Source organism: Lithobates pipiens, unplaced genomic scaffold (assembly GCF_037356315.1).
Source record: "Lithobates pipiens isolate NorthernLeopardFrog02 unplaced genomic scaffold, aLitPip1_a1.2 Scaffold_27, whole genome shotgun sequence".
Taxonomy (NCBI): domain Eukaryota; kingdom Metazoa; phylum Chordata; class Amphibia; order Anura; family Ranidae; genus Lithobates; species Lithobates pipiens.
Window position 1 is genome coordinate 169579553 of NW_027507788.1, and position 20162 is coordinate 169599714.

A 20162-nucleotide genomic window follows, 5' to 3' on the forward strand; every position below is an offset into this window, starting at 1 on the left:
GTGGCAGGGCCTGCGCCCCATTAGATGCGTTTTCCTATTTAGGCCGCGTACACACGGGCGGACTGTTCGTCCAACTTTGTCCGCTGAACAGTGTTTCAGCGGACAGTCCGCTCGTGTGTGGGCTTCAGCGGACAGTTTCAGCGGACAGTCTGACGAACAAAGTTTTTCGGAATTTCCGTAAGACTGTCCGCTGAAACTTGGTTTGAGCGGACAGTCCGCTCGTGTGTAGGCTTGTTCGTCAAACTAAGTTCCGCGCATGCTCAGGATGGATTTACACGCCGAAGGTTGCATTGCAGTGTATCGGACTTCGAATCTCTCGTCCCGTCGTACGTGCCGTTCACGTCATCGCGCAAGTTTTCAGCGGACTGTTCGTTCGTCGTGTGTGGTCAAGTCCGCTCATGCAAATTTTGAACGGACTGTTTGTCAAACTGTTTGACGAACCTAGTTGGGCGGACAGTCCGCCCGTGTGTACGCGGCCTTAGAGTATCTCACCAAAAATTACATGTTTGTTGCAGGGGATGCCCAAATCCGTCTTATATCTTATGCCGCGTACACACGATTGGAATTTCGGCCAGCAAAAGACCGATGAGAGCTTTTCATCGGAAGATCAAGTGTATGCTCCATCGGAATTTAGCAGGCCGAATTCCCGCCAGCAAAAATTTGAGAGCATGTTCTCAATTTTCCAGACGGAAAAACTTTCTATCGGAAATTCTGACACACAAAAAATCGCGCATGCTCAGATTCAACTACGAGACAGAAGCTATTGGCTACTGGCTATTGAACTTCCCTTTTCTAGTCCTGTCGTACATGTTCGTGTGCGTACATGTACGTCACCGCGTTCTTGGCGGGCGGAATTTGGTGTGACCGTGTGTAGGCAAGACAGCTTGAGCGGAATTCCGTTGGAATTCCATCTGGAAAACCATCAGACCTTTTTTCGACCATAATTCCGATCGTGTGTACGCGGCATTAGTGTAGACTTCTGGGAAAATCAGTGAGCCAATCACACAAGCAGGAAATGACATTTCTGGGGGATGTTCTGTACACACAAGACTGGCCTGGAGTGGTCTGAAAATAGGTAGGTATACACAGGTTAGTCAGTATAGGTTACAGGAGGGGGGTGGGGACAGTTTTAAGGTTAGTTAGGTTTACGCTGGAATTCTACTTTAATTTCTGGAAGAGAACTTGTTGAGTTTTCCGTGTCTTTATTATGTGCATACCTGACCTGTGAGGGCCTGCGGACCCTTACCGTAATTCACAGGTATTTCTTGTGTGTTGAATAATGAGGTTGCTGATTTCATTAGATCAGTGTTTTCTGTGCGTCTTCATCTCCTCGCCTCATTCTGCACACAGATAATGATAATTACAGTTTAATGACTACTCAGCTTTAGATTTTGTTGGAGAGGGAAAAAAAGAACGTTTACCAAAAAATCCCAAAAAAACAAACAAACCAGGTTGTAAATGGTGGAATTTCGCTCTCGATGTCTTATCCCCCACACCTTTCACCATTTTTGTTAGCTCTTGTATACACAGTCGGATATTCCGACAACAAAATCCGTCGGAAAATCCGATCGTTCGTAACGTGATGACGTTATTTAGTTACGATGGGACTACATTCAGGCTAGCAGCCAATAGCTTTGGTCTAGGAATTTGATCTGAGCATGCGTGGCGCTTTGTCCGATCGGAATTCTCTACAAATGGTCGGACAAAGTCCGATCGGATCATGTTGTCGGAAAATTTTTATATCCAGCTCTCAAACTTTGTTGGTCGGACATTCCGACGGAAAAAGTCAGATGAAGCTCACACACGGTCGGATTATTCGACAACACGGTCCGATCGGACATTTTCCGTCAGAAAGCCATGTGTACAAGGGCTTACCCGTCTCTGGACTCTTATCAATTGTAGTTGAATATAAAATGTACTTTTTTATCTTTTAAAAAAAGTGTTTCCCAGAGCTAAACCTTTCATCCAATTTCTAAATTGCTGCATTTGTACATTTCAAAAGCCAGGATAAGGGAATAGTAGAGATAAGGAAAAACATTTGCGGGTTTAACAATATTTTTTTTGTAGAATTCTCCTTTAAGAGGGCATGGCAGGGGTGTGTCCTATGCCCACATACTTTTGCTAACAGGTGTCCCTCATTCCCATTTCAGAAAGTTGGGAGGTATGGGCACATCTAAGAATTGGTAGGCTACAATATAATAAATGCTTGCTTTTGGCTTTAAAGTGGTTATAAACCCCGTACAACCACTTTTCCCCACCGGTAAGCCTGTGCAGGTTAGGCGATATTCACCATATACGCTTGCGCCATCATTGGCGCATGCACACTGAAGAAAGGGCACGCTTGTGCCGTTTCTATAGTGACAGTTGGCTCCCATGCGCATGTGCGGGAGGGACGTCATGCGATTCTGGCCAGTAACAGAGCCGGAGTCCACAGCCCCGGAAGGAAGAGGGGTTGAAGATGGATGCAGCCACACAGCAGGGACAGCGGTGACATCGCAGACTTCTTCTGCAGGTAAGTGGCACATTATGGGCTAGTATGAGATGCATACTAGCTCATTATGCTTTTACTTTGCAGGGAACAAAGAGGAAGTAAAACCCATCAGGATTTACTTCCTCTTTAGTACTGCAGTAACTGCAATCCATCCAAAACGGTTTATGAATCTACATTTTTTTTTTACATGAAAGCAAATCTTGCTGCGATTGATTTATCCACACATCTGGTCGCAGTTCTTCTCCCATACATGGACAATGTAGAGGATTGTGTTTGATGGTTCCCAAGACAGTTGGGTTTGTTGGTTCTGTGGAGGGAGAGCTGTGTGGGCTCAGTCACAGGGTGGGGTGCCATTGATTTGGGTGGTCATACCTTGGTGGGTGCTGAGCCTGGCATCTTCATGGGATAGCAGATGGCATGTTATAGTGTTCCACCCTACATGTGCCGCAGACCCCCTGTGTGATGACAGAGAGGATGCAGCTCGGCCTGGTCATGAATCACACAATAAATATAGGTGGATAAGTACAGTCTGTTCTCCGTGAGTACAGCTTTCCCTTCTTACTGCTCAGCAGCCACAGCTGAGACAAGGAATGTGGCCACATATACCAGACCCAGCACACTCTCCACACATCTTCATCACCTCTCATCTATGTGTAATGTTGGGTATATACTAGTAGGATGTGCAGCATATTGTTACAATGTGTCCATTGTGACATCATGTGACCCATGGTGTCACTCTAGCTAAACCCCTTCCCGGTGTTCAGACCAGCCTTTCTCAACCTTTTCAACACAGAGGAACCCTTGAAATAGTTCTCCGGTCTCGGGGAAACCCCTGCTAAAAATGTGAAATCTACAACTCATGATACATCAATGTGATGGTCAGTGGGAAGAAAGGTCCTTACACTTGTGGTCATTGGGAAGAATTACCTCCTTACAGATAGCTAAAAAGATCAATGGTGTCGGTGAGAACTTATCTAAGAGGCAGAAAATGCCCAATGCTGGAGGAACCCCTAGCAACCTCTGGAGGAACCCTGGTTGAGAATCACTGGTTTAGATGTTTGTTGAGCAGCGTTTGCAGCAGAGCTGAATGTCCTTTGTCTTTTTAACTGCAACTAAAATGCTGAAAAAAATGACTGATTATCTCTCACACACCAACAATATATATCATTTCTCACTCACTCCATTGCTGATTATGGGTGACTTGGACTGGGAAGGATCATGTTGAGGAAGCTGAACAGATTCAAGGCAGCAGATGACAATAAAAAATGTGCTTTGGATTGGTATTCATCTACCATACTTCATACATGTGATGGCAGAACCACTGCTGTGGGGTTCCATCCACCCCCTCTATATCTGGGTTCATAAAAATAACCCCTCTGTGGGTATGGAAGTACTAAGAGAGGAGCTCCGCTAATCTCCAGGCTACCGTTTCTCAACCAGGGGGCGCTTTGCCCCCTCCCCCCCACCACCCCCCAGGGTGCCGCAAACATGAGACCCAGTTTTCCTAGAGATGGATGGGAGGACTTTGTTCCAGGGGGAGCTCTATGGTGACAGAGAACTATAATGGGAGGGAGGGGGGGCACTGTTATAGGGGTACTCAGATGTGATGGGGGGGCTTTCATATATAGGAGGGAAGAAAAAACAAAAAAACAAACACTCCTGCGTACAAGTGAGTTACCATGTGGACTAGAGTTTGTGATGGATAATGCCTCAGGCCTTGCTTCCCTCAGGGATAGGGGTATCCTAACAGTCACCTAACCAACCTTGTGCATTATCCTTGGATATAATTTTATTAAAAATTAAGTTAAAAAGCTACTCACAAAAGAAAATAATCTCCAGATAACAGCAATTGGTCTAGGACAACAGACACCAGATGGTAACAGAGGAGATTTCAAGGGCCACTGCTGGCTGACGCGTTTCAAAGGAATACCGTCTTCCTCAGAGCCCAGCCACTATATAGGAGGGACTCTGATGTGATGGGGAGACTGTGATGGGATGGGAGGTGGGCTCTGTCATGGGGGTACTCAGATGTGATGGGGGCTTTCATATATAGGAGGGACTCTGATGTCATGGGGAGACTAAATGGGATGGGAGGGGGGGCTCTGTCATGGGGGTACCCTGATGTGATGGGGGGCTTTCATGTATAGGAGGGACTCTGATGTGATGAGATGGGAGGAGGGCTCTGTCATGGGGGTACCCTGATGTGATGGGGGGCTTTCATGTATAGGAGAGACTATAATGCGATGAGGAGATTATAGTGTGATGGGGGTGGGCGTTGGATCTGTCATGGGTTTTGTCTGATGTGATGGGGGGCTTTCATGTATAGGAGGGGTTCTGATGTGATGGGGGGAGCTCTGACGTGAAGGGGAGGGGCTCTAATGTGATGGGGGATCTCCAAATTGAAGAGAGGCTTTAGATGCAAAGTTTATTTTATCAAGGTGGTTGTTTGCATCGCCAGGCTCAGGTTTCCTATTGATAGGTAACTTTCACATTTTTTACACTTCAGACTGGGGGCCCCATAGGATTTTGCAAACTTTTAAAGGGTGCTACAACTGCAAAATAGTTAAGAAAGGATCTCTGGGCCATAGAATCCATTCACATATGAGGTATTTTTCAGGTGATTTGGAGGCGTTTTTTTGTCTTTATGCACACATAAACATGCACGGAGGGGAGGGGAGGAGGATGAAGAGAGCTGGGGGAGGAGAAGGTGAAAAGAGCAGGGGGAGGAGGATGATGAGAGTGGGGGGAGGAGAAGGTGAAGAGAGCAGGGGCAAGAGAAGGTGAAGAGCAGGGGGAAGAGAAAGTTGATAGAGTAGGGGGAGGAGAAGGTAAAGAGAGCATGGGGGTGTAGAGAATAAAGAGAGCAGGGAGAAGAGAGGGTGAAGAGAGCAGGGGGAGGAGAGGATGAAGAGAGAAGGGGGTATAGAGAATGAAGAAAGCAGGGAGAAGAGAGGATGAAGAGAGCAGGGGGAGGAGAAGGTGAAGAGAGCAGGGGGTGTAGAGAATGAAGAGAGCAGGGAGAGGAGAGGATGAAGAGAGCAGGGGAGGAGAAGGTGAAGAGAGCAGGGAGTGTGGATAATGAAGAGAGCAGGGAGAGGATTAAGAGAGCAGTGAGCTGAGAGGATGAAGAGAGCAGGGGGAGGAGAGGGTGAAGAGAGCAGGGGGAGGAGAGGGTGAAGAGAGCAGGGGGTGTAGAGGATAAGGAGAGCAGGGGGTGTAGAGAATGAAGAGAGCAGGGAGAGGAGAGGATGAAGAGAGCAGGGGAGGAGAAGGTGAAGAGAGCAGGGAGTGTGGATAATGAAGAGAGCAGGGAGAGGATTAAGAGAGCAGTGAGCTGAGAGGATGAAGAGAGCAGGGGGAGGAGAGGGTGAAGAGAGAAGGGGGAGGAGAGGGTGAAGAGAGCAGGGGGTGTGGAGAATGAAAAGAGCAGGGGGTGTGGAAAATGAAGAGAGCAGGGGGAGGAGAGAATGAAGAGAGCATGGAGCTGAGAGGATGAAGAGAGCAGGGGTAGGAGATTATGAAGAAAGCAGGGGGAGGAGAAGGTGAAGAGAGCAGAGGGAGGAGAAAGTCAAAGGAGTAGGGGGAGGAGATGGTGAAGAGAGCGGGGGAGGGAGAGGATGAAGAGAGCAGTGGGAGAAGGTTAAAAGAACGGGGGGGGGAGATTAAGAGAGCAATGGAGAACAGTTGTTCATGCATAATAACGCAAATAAAATACCAAACTACTTTGTGCTAAAATCCTCATTTACCTGCCCTCTGAAAAGCAATCCGCAGGGGATTGCCTTTCAGCGTGGGATTGAACTGCAAGTTGCAGGTATTGATTAGGTGACACTGCTGCCTGTTGTTTTTCTTTTTTTTTTTTTTTCATCCTAAGGGAGATTTTTCAATGCAACACGAAGTCATAACAAGGTTCTATTGTCCTCAATAGACATGCCTGGCAAGTGGCACCTCCTGCCAAACGTGATATGCTGCTTAAATTTTAGACAGGCCTGCAATGCTTTGCTTGTGTATGAACCAGAGTTCCCACCATGTTAGGGTTTTAGATGGACAGTCAGGGGGCAGTAAAAATACAGGTCAAAAGCCTGTTTTTACTACCTCTTTGCTGCATGTGTAAATGAGGCCTATGGGGCCAAAAATGCACAACAAAGCTTATGTACCATTTGGTGCTTTGCACTCCAAGCAACTGAATGTAGAAATATGAACAGCCACAATGGAATAGAATAGACTAGAATAGAATAGAATGGGGTTCTTGATGTTGAGTGTTGCCATGTGTGGGAAAATGCTTAAACACGTCAGATACAACACTCAGGTGTTAACGGGGCCTCAAACAACATTGTGTAAGTACTGAGAACCGCCCACATTGTGGAAGCTCCACCAATAAGATTGAAGCTCAACCTGGAAAATGACATTTGGCACCTTAGAAGTTGGACAGTGACAGTTCTTTGTTCTGGCACATGGACATATGAAGCCCACTATGTGTGTGTGTAGGCTTTACCATGAATATTCATAGGAGTTTCTATGAGATCACTGGCTATTCGCACAATTTCACGCTCACTTTCAGTTACAATATTGTGATTCCAGTAGCGGAACGTTGTGATTAAACTGCTTCCCATAAATTCACAGGAGCCCCGGCCTGACAGCTTGTAATGACAGTCTTCTTCTGCCTCATAAAAGAGGTTATTGAAGCTCGGTGCAGTCAATGGTGTTTTCAGAGATTCTTTTCTTATTTCATAATGCATATAAATCTGCATTACTGGGGGCAGATTCGTTTATTTCTGCTTCTCAAAACTCTATTTTTATGTAAATTTGTACAAATATGTTTTTTGTGTAACCAACAAAGCTTTATAATAATGGAAGATGGGATCATGACTACTGCTATTTCATCATCACTTAGGGTGTCCCAGGGAAGCAGGCCACCCTGCTCTACCTGGGGGTTCCAAGGTCCCTTCCTATCAAACAAGACAATACACCTCCTGTGCATGAGTGTGGTGGTCTACCACCAAGCCTTCCTACACATCCACTCTGTTATAGATGTAAACGTGCCTCACTGCTGCCCTCACAGGACTGGGGGAGGACCCAACAGTATACTGGAAATAACACAAGCAAGAGAGGATACACCAGCCTAGTGCATTATTTCCAATAACTATTTTTTGTAAAAATAAACATATACAGTATCTACTTACAAGCGATAAAACAGACAAGGCTCATCAACGTATCAAAGCAGTTCTGATTGCTCTGCATGCATCCAAGCTTGGGAGGACATCTTCTAGATCCAACTGGCTTACGTGTTTTCGAGTGGTAATACCCTCTTCTTCAGGGCCAAAACCTTATGGCTCTGATAAAGGTATAACCCTCGAAACACGTAAGCCTTACGTGTTTTGAGGGTTTTACCCTCTTCATCAACTGGCTTACACGTTTCAATGGTTATACCCTCTTGTTCAGAGCCAAAAGTCATTTGGATCTAGCAGATGTCCTTCCAATCTTAGGAGCGTGCGGAGCGATTAGAACATCTTTGATACCTTGATGAGCCTTGTCTGTTTTATCGTTTTTAAGTAGATATGTTTTAATTTTTACAATAAATGGTTATCGGGATAATGCGCTAGGCTTGTGCGTCCTCTCCTGCTGGTGTTTTGTCCATTGCTCTCAAGCATGAGATATAATTTCTACAACATGCTGGGACCTGCCTGGTACAGCTCCCAGAAGGCCAGTGTGTATAACTCAAACCATCCTGAATGCCTTCTCACAATTTTGAGAAGTAGAGGCTTTACCCTAAGTGGCTCCTGGACTTCCATGCCTCTCAAAAAAACATGAGAGAAGACCAAGCTATGTTAAAGAGCTCCAAGTCTAAAAAGTCCAGCAGTTCCAAAAACTGTAGCTGCAGTATTTTAATACTCAGACACTAACTTGTACCAGGGCTCAGCACTGTGTTCACCCGAAGGGGCTCATGTTATGTCATCGGCGCTGGCATCTTAACTGTGGGCAACTGGCTGTGACAGCTTGTGGCTTCACAGCTGGTTGCCCACTGCTCGTGCACAAGCCACACAGCGCATTGTGAATGGTCCCGCAGTCCTTTGGAATCTATGACATGTCCCAGAAGATTGTGGGGAGGCGGGGGGGGAGGAGAACTTCCGCTCATATTGCCTAGGTCAGTGATGGTGAACCTTGGCACCCCAGATGTTTTGGAACTACATTTCCCATGATGCTCCACTACACCGCAGAGTGCATGAGCATCATGGGAAATGTAGTTCCAAAACATCTGGAGTGCCAAGGTTCCCCATCACTGGCCTAGGTGATTTGAGCAGAACTGAGAGTGGGTACCTGTCAAAACTAGGTACCTGCTTACCTCACCCTAAAAAAAAGCCAAATGTCAAAGAGGAGCAGGGGAGGAGGAGGACTTAAAGTGGAACTTGCCCTATTGGGTGGAGTTCCGCTTTTAACTCCAGATGTAGTTTATTCATGATGAAGCCCATTCAAAAGGCCATCTTTAATACTTACCTGCCTGTTTGTTGGCAGTACGGATTGACCTAACTATTCTCTTGTCTGCCATGACCGCAGCCTGGACATTTACTACTTCCTTGCCTGCCATGACCTCAGCCTGGACCTGACTACTCTCTTGCCTGCCATGACCTCAGCCTGGACACCATGACCTCAGCCTGGACCTTACTACTCTCTTGCCTGCCATGACCTCAACCTGGACACCATGACCTTAGCCTGGACATGACTACCCTCTTGCTTGCCATGACCTCAGCCTGGATCTGACTACTGTAATTCTTCACCCGTGCCATGACCTCTGCTTGGATGTGACTACAGTTGTCTACCGCATTCTGAACAGTCTCTGTACTATAGCCCTTCTGTCCCAGAAACCCCTTGATGGGGCGATTCTGATGGTCATGACCTGGTGTCAGTTTGCAGCAAAGAAAACCGGGGACCACTAGAGGTTCCAGTCCATCTCCACCATCAGGAGCTCCGATGAAAACCAACTGGTTCTTAGACTTGGATGAACTTGTGCCATCTACCAAGGAACACCATAACAGCCATCAGACTTTTTATATTTTTATCAGTATATAAGACTTGCTTGAGGCTGACCTGTCTGTGAGGTCTGTTATTTGAACTGTTCTCCCAGAATTGTTGAGGAGGGGATTGAACACTATGTATATAACTGTGTGATTACTGCACACTGTGATGAAAAATGTATCTACAACCAGAATAGTGACATCACTCATTTGTGAGACCATGAAAACATCCCGAGGGATTAGCAGGTCGCTGTGTATTCATAGCTGGGAGTGATGACACCTCTGTGTATCTGGGGCCCCTCCATCATAAAAGCCGCTAAAGGATTAAAATCCTGTTGGAGACAGCAAGTAAACTCTGTTCATCCAGGATGTTTTCCTTACATTGCTCTGACAGCATAATAACACTTTACACCAACAAATAACATCCCACACCACGGTGCAAGAGCACATAATGACAGACACCGGGGGCAATGTGCTGGAGTGCAGACACAACAAATACAGATTTACCATGTAGGACAATGGAGGCACAATGGCACTTTTCCCCTTTCCATGGTCATTAATTCCAATGGTGGAAAAAACTAACAGAAAACACAGGCTGTAGGTGTTGTGATCTGGTGCTGTCACCTTCTCATCCTTTTGCTTGAAGCTATGAGTTCTTTATGGTAATTATAACTCCGATAATGGATCAGTGGCAGTCGTGGCTGGTGCTCCAAATTTTTGGTGGGGCGCAAAAAAATTTTGAAAAAAAATCATCAATTGCAGTCATTGTGCCATCAAATGCTGCCACTGTGCCCTCAAATACAGCCACTGTGCACATTAAACGCTGCCACTGTACCATCAAATGCTGCCACTGTGCCCTTCAAACACTGCCACTCTGCCATTAATTGCAGCCACTGTGTCATCAAACGCTGCCACTGTGCCCATCAAATGCTGCCACTGTGCCATCAAACGCAGCTACTGTGCCATCAAAGGCAGCCACTGTGTCATCAAATGCTGCCACTGTGCCCATTAAACGCTGCCACTGTGCCCATTAAATGCTGTCACTGTGCCATCAAACGCTGCCACTGTGCCCATCATCTGCTGCCAGTGTGCCCATCAAATGCTGCCAGTGTCCTTCCTGGGACACCCCGCTTAAAGGAGAATTATACAAAAAAATTATTTGTTAAATCCAGAATTTTTTTTTTTTACCACCACTATTTCTTTTGAAATTTACAAATGCAGCAATTTAGAATGTAGATGAAAGGTTTAGCACTGGGAAACACTTTTTGAAAGATAAAAAGTGCATTTTATATACAACTATATAGGTCAGACCAAAAATGAGGGACAAATGAGGAGGAAAGAGGGACAGAGGGACATTGCTGCAAATTGGGGACAGTCCCTCGAAATCAGGGACAGTTGGGAGATATGTAGTTGTACAGCCTCCTCTTCTGTACTGAAATTCCTTACTCGAATATCACTGCACACTGTGAGCTTCTCATAATGTGCATTAGAAGCTGCAGAGAGTCAGATAAAGTCTACCTCACCTCCTGATTGGAGGATGTCCAGCATTATCTAGCCCTTTCTTAAATTAGGGCTCATATAAGGCAACTTTCACACTGCTCAGTAGCAAAAACATATATGCATTTTTACAGCGTTTTTGCTGCATTTCCGGTGCGTTTTGCACCTGTGGAAAAAAATTTAAAATAGTGCCACAAAAATGCACCAAAAACACAACTGAGGGTTTGCATTTTTCTTCCGCTTTTTAAATGCAAAAACAGAAGAAAAACTGATCAGTGTGAAAGCAGCCTTAGGCTTTGAAATCTTTTTTCAGAGGCTATGGGTGTAATCATACTCTCAGCTCAGGAAATCCAGAGCAGACCTACACAATCAATCACTGCTCCATTCACTGCAATGGAGTCAAAAACGACATTTACCTAGCAGCCTATGTAGAATAGGGAGCTACATATGAAATTGTCTTCATCCACAACCTGCTTAAGGCTGGGGGATTCAAATGATCAGATGATTATGTATCATGCTCCAGCTAAACCCTGGAAGGAGGTGCCCAGAAGGTGGTTGTGGAGGTAATACATGTGCAGGAGGCCTGAGCAGAATGTTATTTTCCCTCAAGGGAGGGTTGCAGTTTTCCTGGGGGATAGCCAGAGAGACAAAAAGATTGCTAGAGTATTATTTGCTGGAGAGTACTATCCTCAAGTCCTGGTCTGGAGCAGGATCTTTCCTGTCTCCCTCACTGAGGATCTACCTGTGGGTGATGGGTGGCAGACAACTCTTGGGACACTATGGGGGTTATTTAGTAAAGGAAAATCCACTTTGCACTGCAAGTGCACTTGGAAGTAAAATCACTGTAGAGCCGAGGGGGACATGCAAGGAAAATAAAAAACAGAATTTTAGCTTGCATATGATTGGATGATAAAATCAGCAGATCTTCCCCTCATTTCAGAGCTACCCCTTAGATTTAGAGCGACTGCACTTCCAAGTGCACTTGCAGTGCAAAGTGGATTTGCCTTTCGTAAATAACCCCCTGTGAGTAAAGACCTTGCTGTAGACTGTTAGTTGTACAAGTGCCAGAAGCTGCTAACACAAAGCAAGGTCCATAAAGATTTTGATGAGCGAGTTTGGAGTGGAGGAACTTGACTGGCCAGAGTCCTGACTTCATTCCAATAGAACACCTTTGGGATGACTTAGAATGGAGACTACGAGACAGGCCTTCTCATCCAACATCAGTGCCTGACCTCAAAAATGCTTTTTTGGAAGAATGGTCAAACATTCCCATAGACACGCTCCTAAACCTTGTGGACAGCCTTCCCAGAAGAGTTGAAGCTGTTATAGCTGCAAAGGGCGGGCCAACTCAATACTGAACCCTACGGACTAAGACTGGGATGCCAGTAACCACTTACGGACCACCGCCTGCCGATATATGTCCTAAGTTTGTAAAGGAATATTGTTAGCTGCCATAACCCCAGTATCTTCTTATTCGGCCGGCGGTCCGCTTTCTGATGAGAGTAATCTCTGTGGCGGATTTGCCGCAAGATCACTTTTTATTGTCAGCGGAAGAGGGCTCCCCCTCCCGCTACGCTCTGGTGACCTCTGTCACTTACCGGAGCCGTAGGCAGTGGCAGAGACGATTGGATGTTACCCCTTGCTGGGTATGGAGACAAGTAAGGGGAAGATGGTCCCTACCCATCTCCATAACAATGCAGGGCAGAAGCGACATCAAAACGTCACTTCCGCCCATAGCTCTTAAAGGGACATTTTTGTGTAAATATGAGATGTGAGGTCTTTTTGACCCCAGATCTCATATTTAAGAGGTTTTGTCAGGCTTTTTTTCTATTACAAGGGATGTTTTTTTTAAAACAGTAGAAGTGAACGCATACGTAAGTGGCGCCCACATATGAAAACGGTGTTCAAACCCCACATGTGAGGTATCGTTGTGATCGGTAGAGGGAGAGCAATAATTCTAGAACTATTCTCTAACTCAAAACATGCAACCTGTAGAATTTTTTAAACCTCGCCTATGGAGATAGTTAAGGGTAATGCCCTGTACAAACGGTTGGGCTTTCTGACGGAAAATGTGCGATCGGATCGTGTTGTCCGAAAATCCGATCGTGTGTGGGCTCCATCGGACTTTTTCCGTCGGAATTTCCGACACACAAACTTTGAGAGCTGGATCTAAACTTTTCCGACAACAAAATCTGATTGTTTAAATTCCAATCGTGTGTATACAATTCAGATGGACAAAGTGCCACGCATGCTCAGAATAAATTACGAGACGAAAGCTATTGGCTACTGGCCTCTTTATAGTCTATATCGGATTTTCTGACAATTTTGTGAGACTGTGTGTATGCAAGACAAGTTTGGGCCAAAATCCATCTGATAAGATCTGACTGATTTTGTTGTCGGAATGTCCGATCGTGTGTACAGGACAGAAGAGTTTGTCGCCATTCCACGAGCGGGCGCAATTTTGAAGCATGACATGTTGGGAATCAATTTACTCAGCGTAACATTATCTTTCACAATATATAAAAAAAAATTGGGCTAACTTTACTGGTGTCTTATTTTTTAATTCAAAAAAGTGTATTTTTTCCAAAAAAAATGCGCTTGTAAGACCGCTGAGCAAATACGGTGTGACAGAAAGTGTTGCAACGACCGCCATTTTATTCTCTAGGGTGTTAGAAATGAAAAATAATGTTTGGGGGTTCTAAGTAATTTTCTAGCAAAAAAACTCGGCTAAAGTTCATGTGCACGTAAATGCAGGCTTCCCAATACTTTTAACAGCATAGTGTATATTGTCACAGTGTATCAAGCGCTGACTTAATATTTCGTTTTACATTATTGTGTATTATATTGATGGGTATTGTAGGATGACGGCACCCATGGAAGTATTATTTATTCTATTTACTTGGACAGGTTTTGTGTATGCGATGATCCAGGATGTATCAATAATCCCCTCAATCTCCAGCCATTACACGTGTGACTGACTTGTAGTAATAATATGTCAGATTTATAGGCGCTCGCTTTGGGGTTACGTCCCAGGTCTCTTGAACAATTACCCCAGTGAGAAGCCGTGGCCTGCAGCCTCTACACATGGGTGAGACAGCCGTGTCCTGTCCTGTTCTAGTGTGCAATGGGGAAAGTGCTATAAGGCAGGTCGGGAAGGTCAGGTAAAGGACAATTTTAATAGCGTAGGTGGGGACAGGCGAGGTATACATCTCTCCCCGGGGGCATCCGCAAAGGAAAGTGAGTGAGGAAGTTATACAGTAAAGCAGTTATCACATTGGCAGGTGGGGAAATAAAGGAAGGAGATTGGAATAGGAAACAGGACGTGTAGAAACCCGCAGCGAGGAACGGAGATCAGTACAACGAGATGGCCTATGTTAGCTCTATCCCGGGATGAGAATCCACCGTGCCCTCCGTGTGCCCCCGGTCAAACTGGGAATTTTGTGGGTGCCCCAAGACGCGGCCCAGACACGCTGCTCTCCGATAGAAAGCTTTCACAAAGCTGGACCCCGGCCACAAATAACACAGGATCTGCCAAAGCGCCGAGGAATTCAAACAATCAAAATTGTTCTTAAACTGGCACAAATGAAAATGAGTAATTCCATCGCAGCCAGCCGCCAGACAAACACTTTTATGTGTTCTTATAAATGATTACATAAAACAATGCCTACACAGCACCATGGCACTGCATCGCCCTGGAATATCTGCACAATGCCACACGGCACCATGCCAGCTAATGTGGGCGAAATTCAACTTTGTGTTCCATATATGAATTATAAAGACTGCGGCTTGGCAATAACAGGAATAGTTCTCGCAGCAATAGTCACAGTTTGGTAGTTCTGCAGTCACATTGTTCTTTTCCAAACATTGTTTTCTGATTTATATTAGTAAAGAGGAAATGAAGTTGTGTCCTAATAAAGAGCCAGAATAAAGTGCCAGAAATAACACTTTGTAATGTATGTGCCGTTAGGAAATGTAAAATTAAAGTACAACTATAGCCAAATTAATCTCTTCTCGCCCCTGTAATGCATAAGCTCAGCGGAAAAGTGGGTGGGCTGTAATACCCACAGGCTACACATATGGGTCCATGGGCAGCCAAGGTTTGTGTACGGAGAGCGCGCACACTGCGTGCTGCCAGTACAGTGACCACATTGTCATAGCAGCTCCCCGTCTCTAGTAATAATCGGGAACCAACGGGACCAGGACAGCCATCACAGCTTCACATGATCAGGCAGTCCTTCCCACCCCGAGGACGTAAAGACCCTGATAATGGGACAACATACATAAAACCCTGATAATAGGACAACATACATAAGACCCTGATAATGGGACAACATACATAAGACCCTGATAATGGGACAACATACATAAGACCCTGATAATGGGACAATATACATAAGACCTCGGGGGCGCGTCCTATGCCTACATATATTTGCTAGTAGGTGTCCCTCATTTCCATCTCAAACTGTTGGGAGATATGCATCCATCTCTGTCACTCAGAGACATAGTTTTGTTTTGTTTCTTTTATTTGAGGGGATACAACTTGGATGGAAAATTGTGAATTATGGGATGTCCAGGAATATTCAGTGCAAACTTGCTTGGCACGTCTATATACACTCCAGTATATACACTCCAGTCTTCTCTCCAGCACATCACTTGCTACATACCATTTCCTCTCCGGTACTTCACTTGCTGTAGACTGTTACTCCACCAGACTAGCTAGCACCGCATGGGTAGGCCTGACACTACTTCAGCCAGGCCTCAATGAACTGCCTTTTGCAGGCAGGGACCTCGGGCCCATGTGCTGTAGAAATAGTTCAAGTGCTAGCTGTCCTCTATTCAGCTACCACTCTCAGATAGCTTTCTTTAGGCCCTGCCAGCCAGAATGGCTGCAAAGACCTCTTTCCACTGCCCTTCCCACAGTCCTCTTTTCTGGTTCTGCACCCATCTTATCTGCAGTCTCCTACTTATCTCAGGCGTGCCTCCGCAGTCCTCCCGACTGTGCTCACTCACCAGCCCTCCCGGCTGCGACTAGTAGTCCTCCCTGGAGCCGCTTAGCAGTGTTCTCTGTCCTCTGCTTGCTCTCTCATGTGCCTCTCCTTCCAGGATCTCGTCACTCCTCCTGGATGCACCTGAGCCCCAGCCCAGGGTCACCCCCCGCCCCAAACTGGGGAGATCCCTATGGGCCCCAACAGCCCCCATACTCTCTCACTCCAGCTCTTCCACCCGACAACTCCTCCCAAGCTGGGCTGACCCCAGGTCTTTAAAGAGGCCTGCCCCCTGCCAATCCAGATTGGGGATTGGTCAGGGCTCCCTAAAACACCTCAGGCAGCTCCACCTCTCCTCCCCTTCCAGATCTTTCTAGCAAGCTCTAGAAGAAAGAGGGAGGTGTCTGTGATGCTGCATTTTAGTCACCAGCTGTTACCCTGAGCTACTCCCAGCCCAGAATGAAAACAAACAGGCCTAGCCACCAGCTAGGCCTGCCTAAATTTACAGACTCCGCTAGAAAATCCTCACTCTAGCACCTACCTAACTAGAGGGTGCTACATATACAACAGAAACTGGTTTGATATTGCCTTCAAGTCATCTACGCTGTCTCAGTATTCCACAGCTGCAAAAGTTGCTCACAAACGAGCAGTACAGATTTCCTGGAGTGTGAGATAATCTCATGATCTCATTAGGCATTTCTGCATTAAACTTTTAGGAATGGAGACAGAGGAGGTACGCTTCACAGGCAGCCTGCCTACCAGCATGCAGGAAAAGAATAAGCTAGTAATAACTTTTAAGCCCCATACACACTATCGGATTTTCTGCAGATTTTTGTCTTCAGATTTACCAAAACTATATAGTGCAAGGGCCTGCTTGATTACATTCAAATTGAAGCTCCTACGGTTTGACCTCCTATTATATGGTTTTGGTAAATCTGTTGGAAAAAATCAGCAGAAAATCTGATAGTGTGTATAGGGCTTTAGGCCTCATGCACACTGGACATTTTTACAGCTGCTGTTTTTTGGCTTCAGCCATTTTTTTGTCCAAGCAGTAAACTCCCCAGCATGTTATCCTATGTGTCCATGCACACATTGGCTGTTATCAGAATTTTTCGGCAGGGGCGTTTTCTGGCTAGAAAAACCCCCAAAACTAGTGGGTTTTCAGAGGCGTTTTTCAGCTGTAAAAATGCTCTAACTCTGATAAAAGCTTAAAAACACTGAAAAAGGTGACCATTCTGTGTTTATCAGCATTTTTGAGCCATATGCTTTTGTGGGAGTATAGTTTTTCTAAAAAGTGCTAGTACAAAAATGCTGAAAAACTCATCCTACTGCCCTGTACACACAGTCGGACATTCCGACGACAAATTTTGGCCCAAACTTGTCTTGCATACACACGGTCGCACAAAGTTGTCGGAAAATCTGATCGTTCAGAACGCAGTGTGACGTAGAACACGTATGACGGCACTATAAAGGGTGCAGTAGCCAATAGCTTTAATCTCGTAATTTATTCTGAGCATGCGTGCCACTGTCTGTCGGAATTGTCTACACATGATCGGAATTTAAATGATCGGATTTTGTTGTCAGAAAATTTTAGATCCTGCTCTCAAACTTAGTGTGATGGAAAAAGTCAGATGGAGCCCACACACGATCGGATTTTCCGATACCAAGATCCGATCGCACATTTTCCGTCGGAAAGTCCGACTGTGTGTGCAAGGCATACAGCTACAGCTTACATTACTGGTGTTTTTATAATGTCCAGTGTGCATGAGGCCTTAAAAACAAAAACTATCCTACAAGAGTCAGCAAAGGTTTAAGAGGAATCCGTATTTACAGTATATGTACAATAAAAAAAAGACTTGTATTTTTTATCCCCCAGCCCCTGTGGTTGTTTCATTGATGCTGTATGAGATTGGGAATGATAATGTTTATGACCGATTCATTTATAAGGGGTTTGTCTGCTTCCTAGGATCAATAACCTCATAGACAGAGGGATTCCGGGATTTGAAGATATATCTGGAGACAAGATATTCCAGTTGTGTCTTTCTTTATAATAATAGCCAGCCATCGTGTTTTGGGGTGTTTTGCAGGGTGTGTCACACTTGGGGAAGCACTGCTGCAGAGGTCTTGCTATATCTCTTCGCCAAGCATAATCCACCCTAAATAAGGGGCTCCTAAGACCACCCCAAAAACACGTTGGCTGGTTTTATGGGAAACTGAGCACATAAGCAGACACACTCAGAATAGGCTGTCTTAAGATCTTTCCATGTGTCCCTCTTATACCTTGCCCTACTCACAGCCTTCTTTTAGACATTTATATGAACTTGTCTATATTGTTATACTGATTGGAATTTTTGTCCTCCGTGCAGGACCTGTGCGGAGCCTCTACCTGCGACACTCTAGGCATGGCGGATGTGGGCACCATGTGCGACCCGAAACGCAGCTGCTCAGTGATCGAGGACGATGGGCTGCCATCCGCTTTCACCACGGCGCATGAGCTGGGTGAGTCTTCCATCCAAATTCAACACTAAGGGCCTCACATGTATAACTGAGATGGTGCTGGAGACAAAAGAAAATTGGAACTGTGTTAGTATCAAATTCTAGAGTATATGAAATATATAAATGAATGTAGAATTGTGGCCTCCCATTATAAAAATATGTGTAAAACTGAATTATAAGTTCATCTGCACTCACAGGTCTCTCCTTGCTCCCCTGCAAAGCCACAGTTAATCACAAATTGGGGAAAAGAGCCAATCAGTGACTCTTTACCACGTGTTCAGCTGTGTCCAATCACAGCTGATGACATTGTTAACACAAGCCGGTTATCGGCATTCCATTCCTCATGCTGACAGCGCGAGGAGAGGAGAGCCGATAACCGGCTTGCATGAAAGGGACATCTACACTGATAATCAGGGCACTAATTATCAGTGTTCTGATTATCAGTACAGTCCTACCAGTGCCCACCAATGCTGCCAATCAATGCCCACCAGTACTGCCAATCAGTGCTCATCAGTGTTACCAATCAGTTCCTCCTCATCACTGTCACATACCAGTGCTGCCTATCAGTGCCCTTCATTGCCGCCTATTAGTGCCCATCAGTGCCACCTTTTAGTGCAAATCAGTGCTGCCTATCCGTGCAGTCTAATCAGTGCCTCCTTATCAGTGCTCATCAGTGCAGCCTATCAGTGCCCATCCGTGAAGTCTTATCAGCACACATCAGTGAAGGAGAAAAATTACGTGTTTGCAACATTTTATAACAAACAATAAAAAAACTTTTTTTTTTCAAGATTTTCTGTCATTTTTCATTTATTTAGCAAACAAATAAAAAACCCATTGGTGATTAAATACCACAAAAATAAAACTTTATGTGAGTTTAAAAAAAAAATCTCATGTGGGTACAGTGTTGCATGACCGCTCAATTGTCATGCAAAGTGTGAGAGTGCTGAAAGCTGAAAATTGGCCTGGGCAGGAAGGGGGTAAAAGTGGCCAGTAGTCAAATGGTTAAAACAGTGCTTTGACAAGTTTACAGGAACAGAGTCCCTGCATGCCATATTGGCCTCTACCATACACAGACTAGAAGACAGTGACTTTATCCTCCACCAGCCTTATCCTGCAGCAGATAACTGGGATTCGGTTATGGGAAGCCTTTAGTCACATTCGCTCCATGCTGTCAGTGAGGAGAGATCATAAATCTCATAGCAGAGCTGTGATGGAGAATAAAATGTCCAGAAATACAAACATTTCTGTGTGGATAAATGTGGCAGCTGCACACAGAGATGAGAGGGTGCAAACAATTCAAAGACTGCTTATTTCCATCCTGGGCCGATGTGGTCACATTCCGGGTTTGGCAGCCGCACAGGATCCAGAAATACCCTGACAGCTCTGCACTGACTCCTCTCTGGTGCTGCCTTCTGCCACCCATACCAGCATGGCACTTAAATGGCCAGGAGTACCCAACGCACGAGCGGACATGCTGTGGGCACTGGTCCTCAGAGCCAAATGGATAAGGGAGGAGGACAAGGTGTAGGCAGCAAAGGTCACAATGTACGTGCCCTGGGAGTTCAGGGTGGAGGCTGGTCCTTGCTGGGTGGCACTATGTAAAGATGGCATACTTGGGGCCCTTTCACTTTGATATGTTTTTACCTCCAATCCAGTCCGGTGTGCTAAATAAAATCGGAAGGG

General features: G+C 45.5%; 1 protein-coding gene across 1 annotated transcript in view; it reads left to right on the forward strand.

Moving 5' to 3' along the window:
- ADAMTS15 (ADAM metallopeptidase with thrombospondin type 1 motif 15) overlaps positions 1-20162 on the forward strand; it is a 74121-nt gene that overhangs the window by 24126 nt on the left and 29833 nt on the right. The window contains exon 2 of the mRNA XM_077457891.1: positions 18350-18482. Within this exon, the coding sequence (XP_077314017.1) occupies positions 18350-18482 (133 nt within the window). The remainder of the gene's footprint in view (positions 1-18349; positions 18483-20162) is intronic.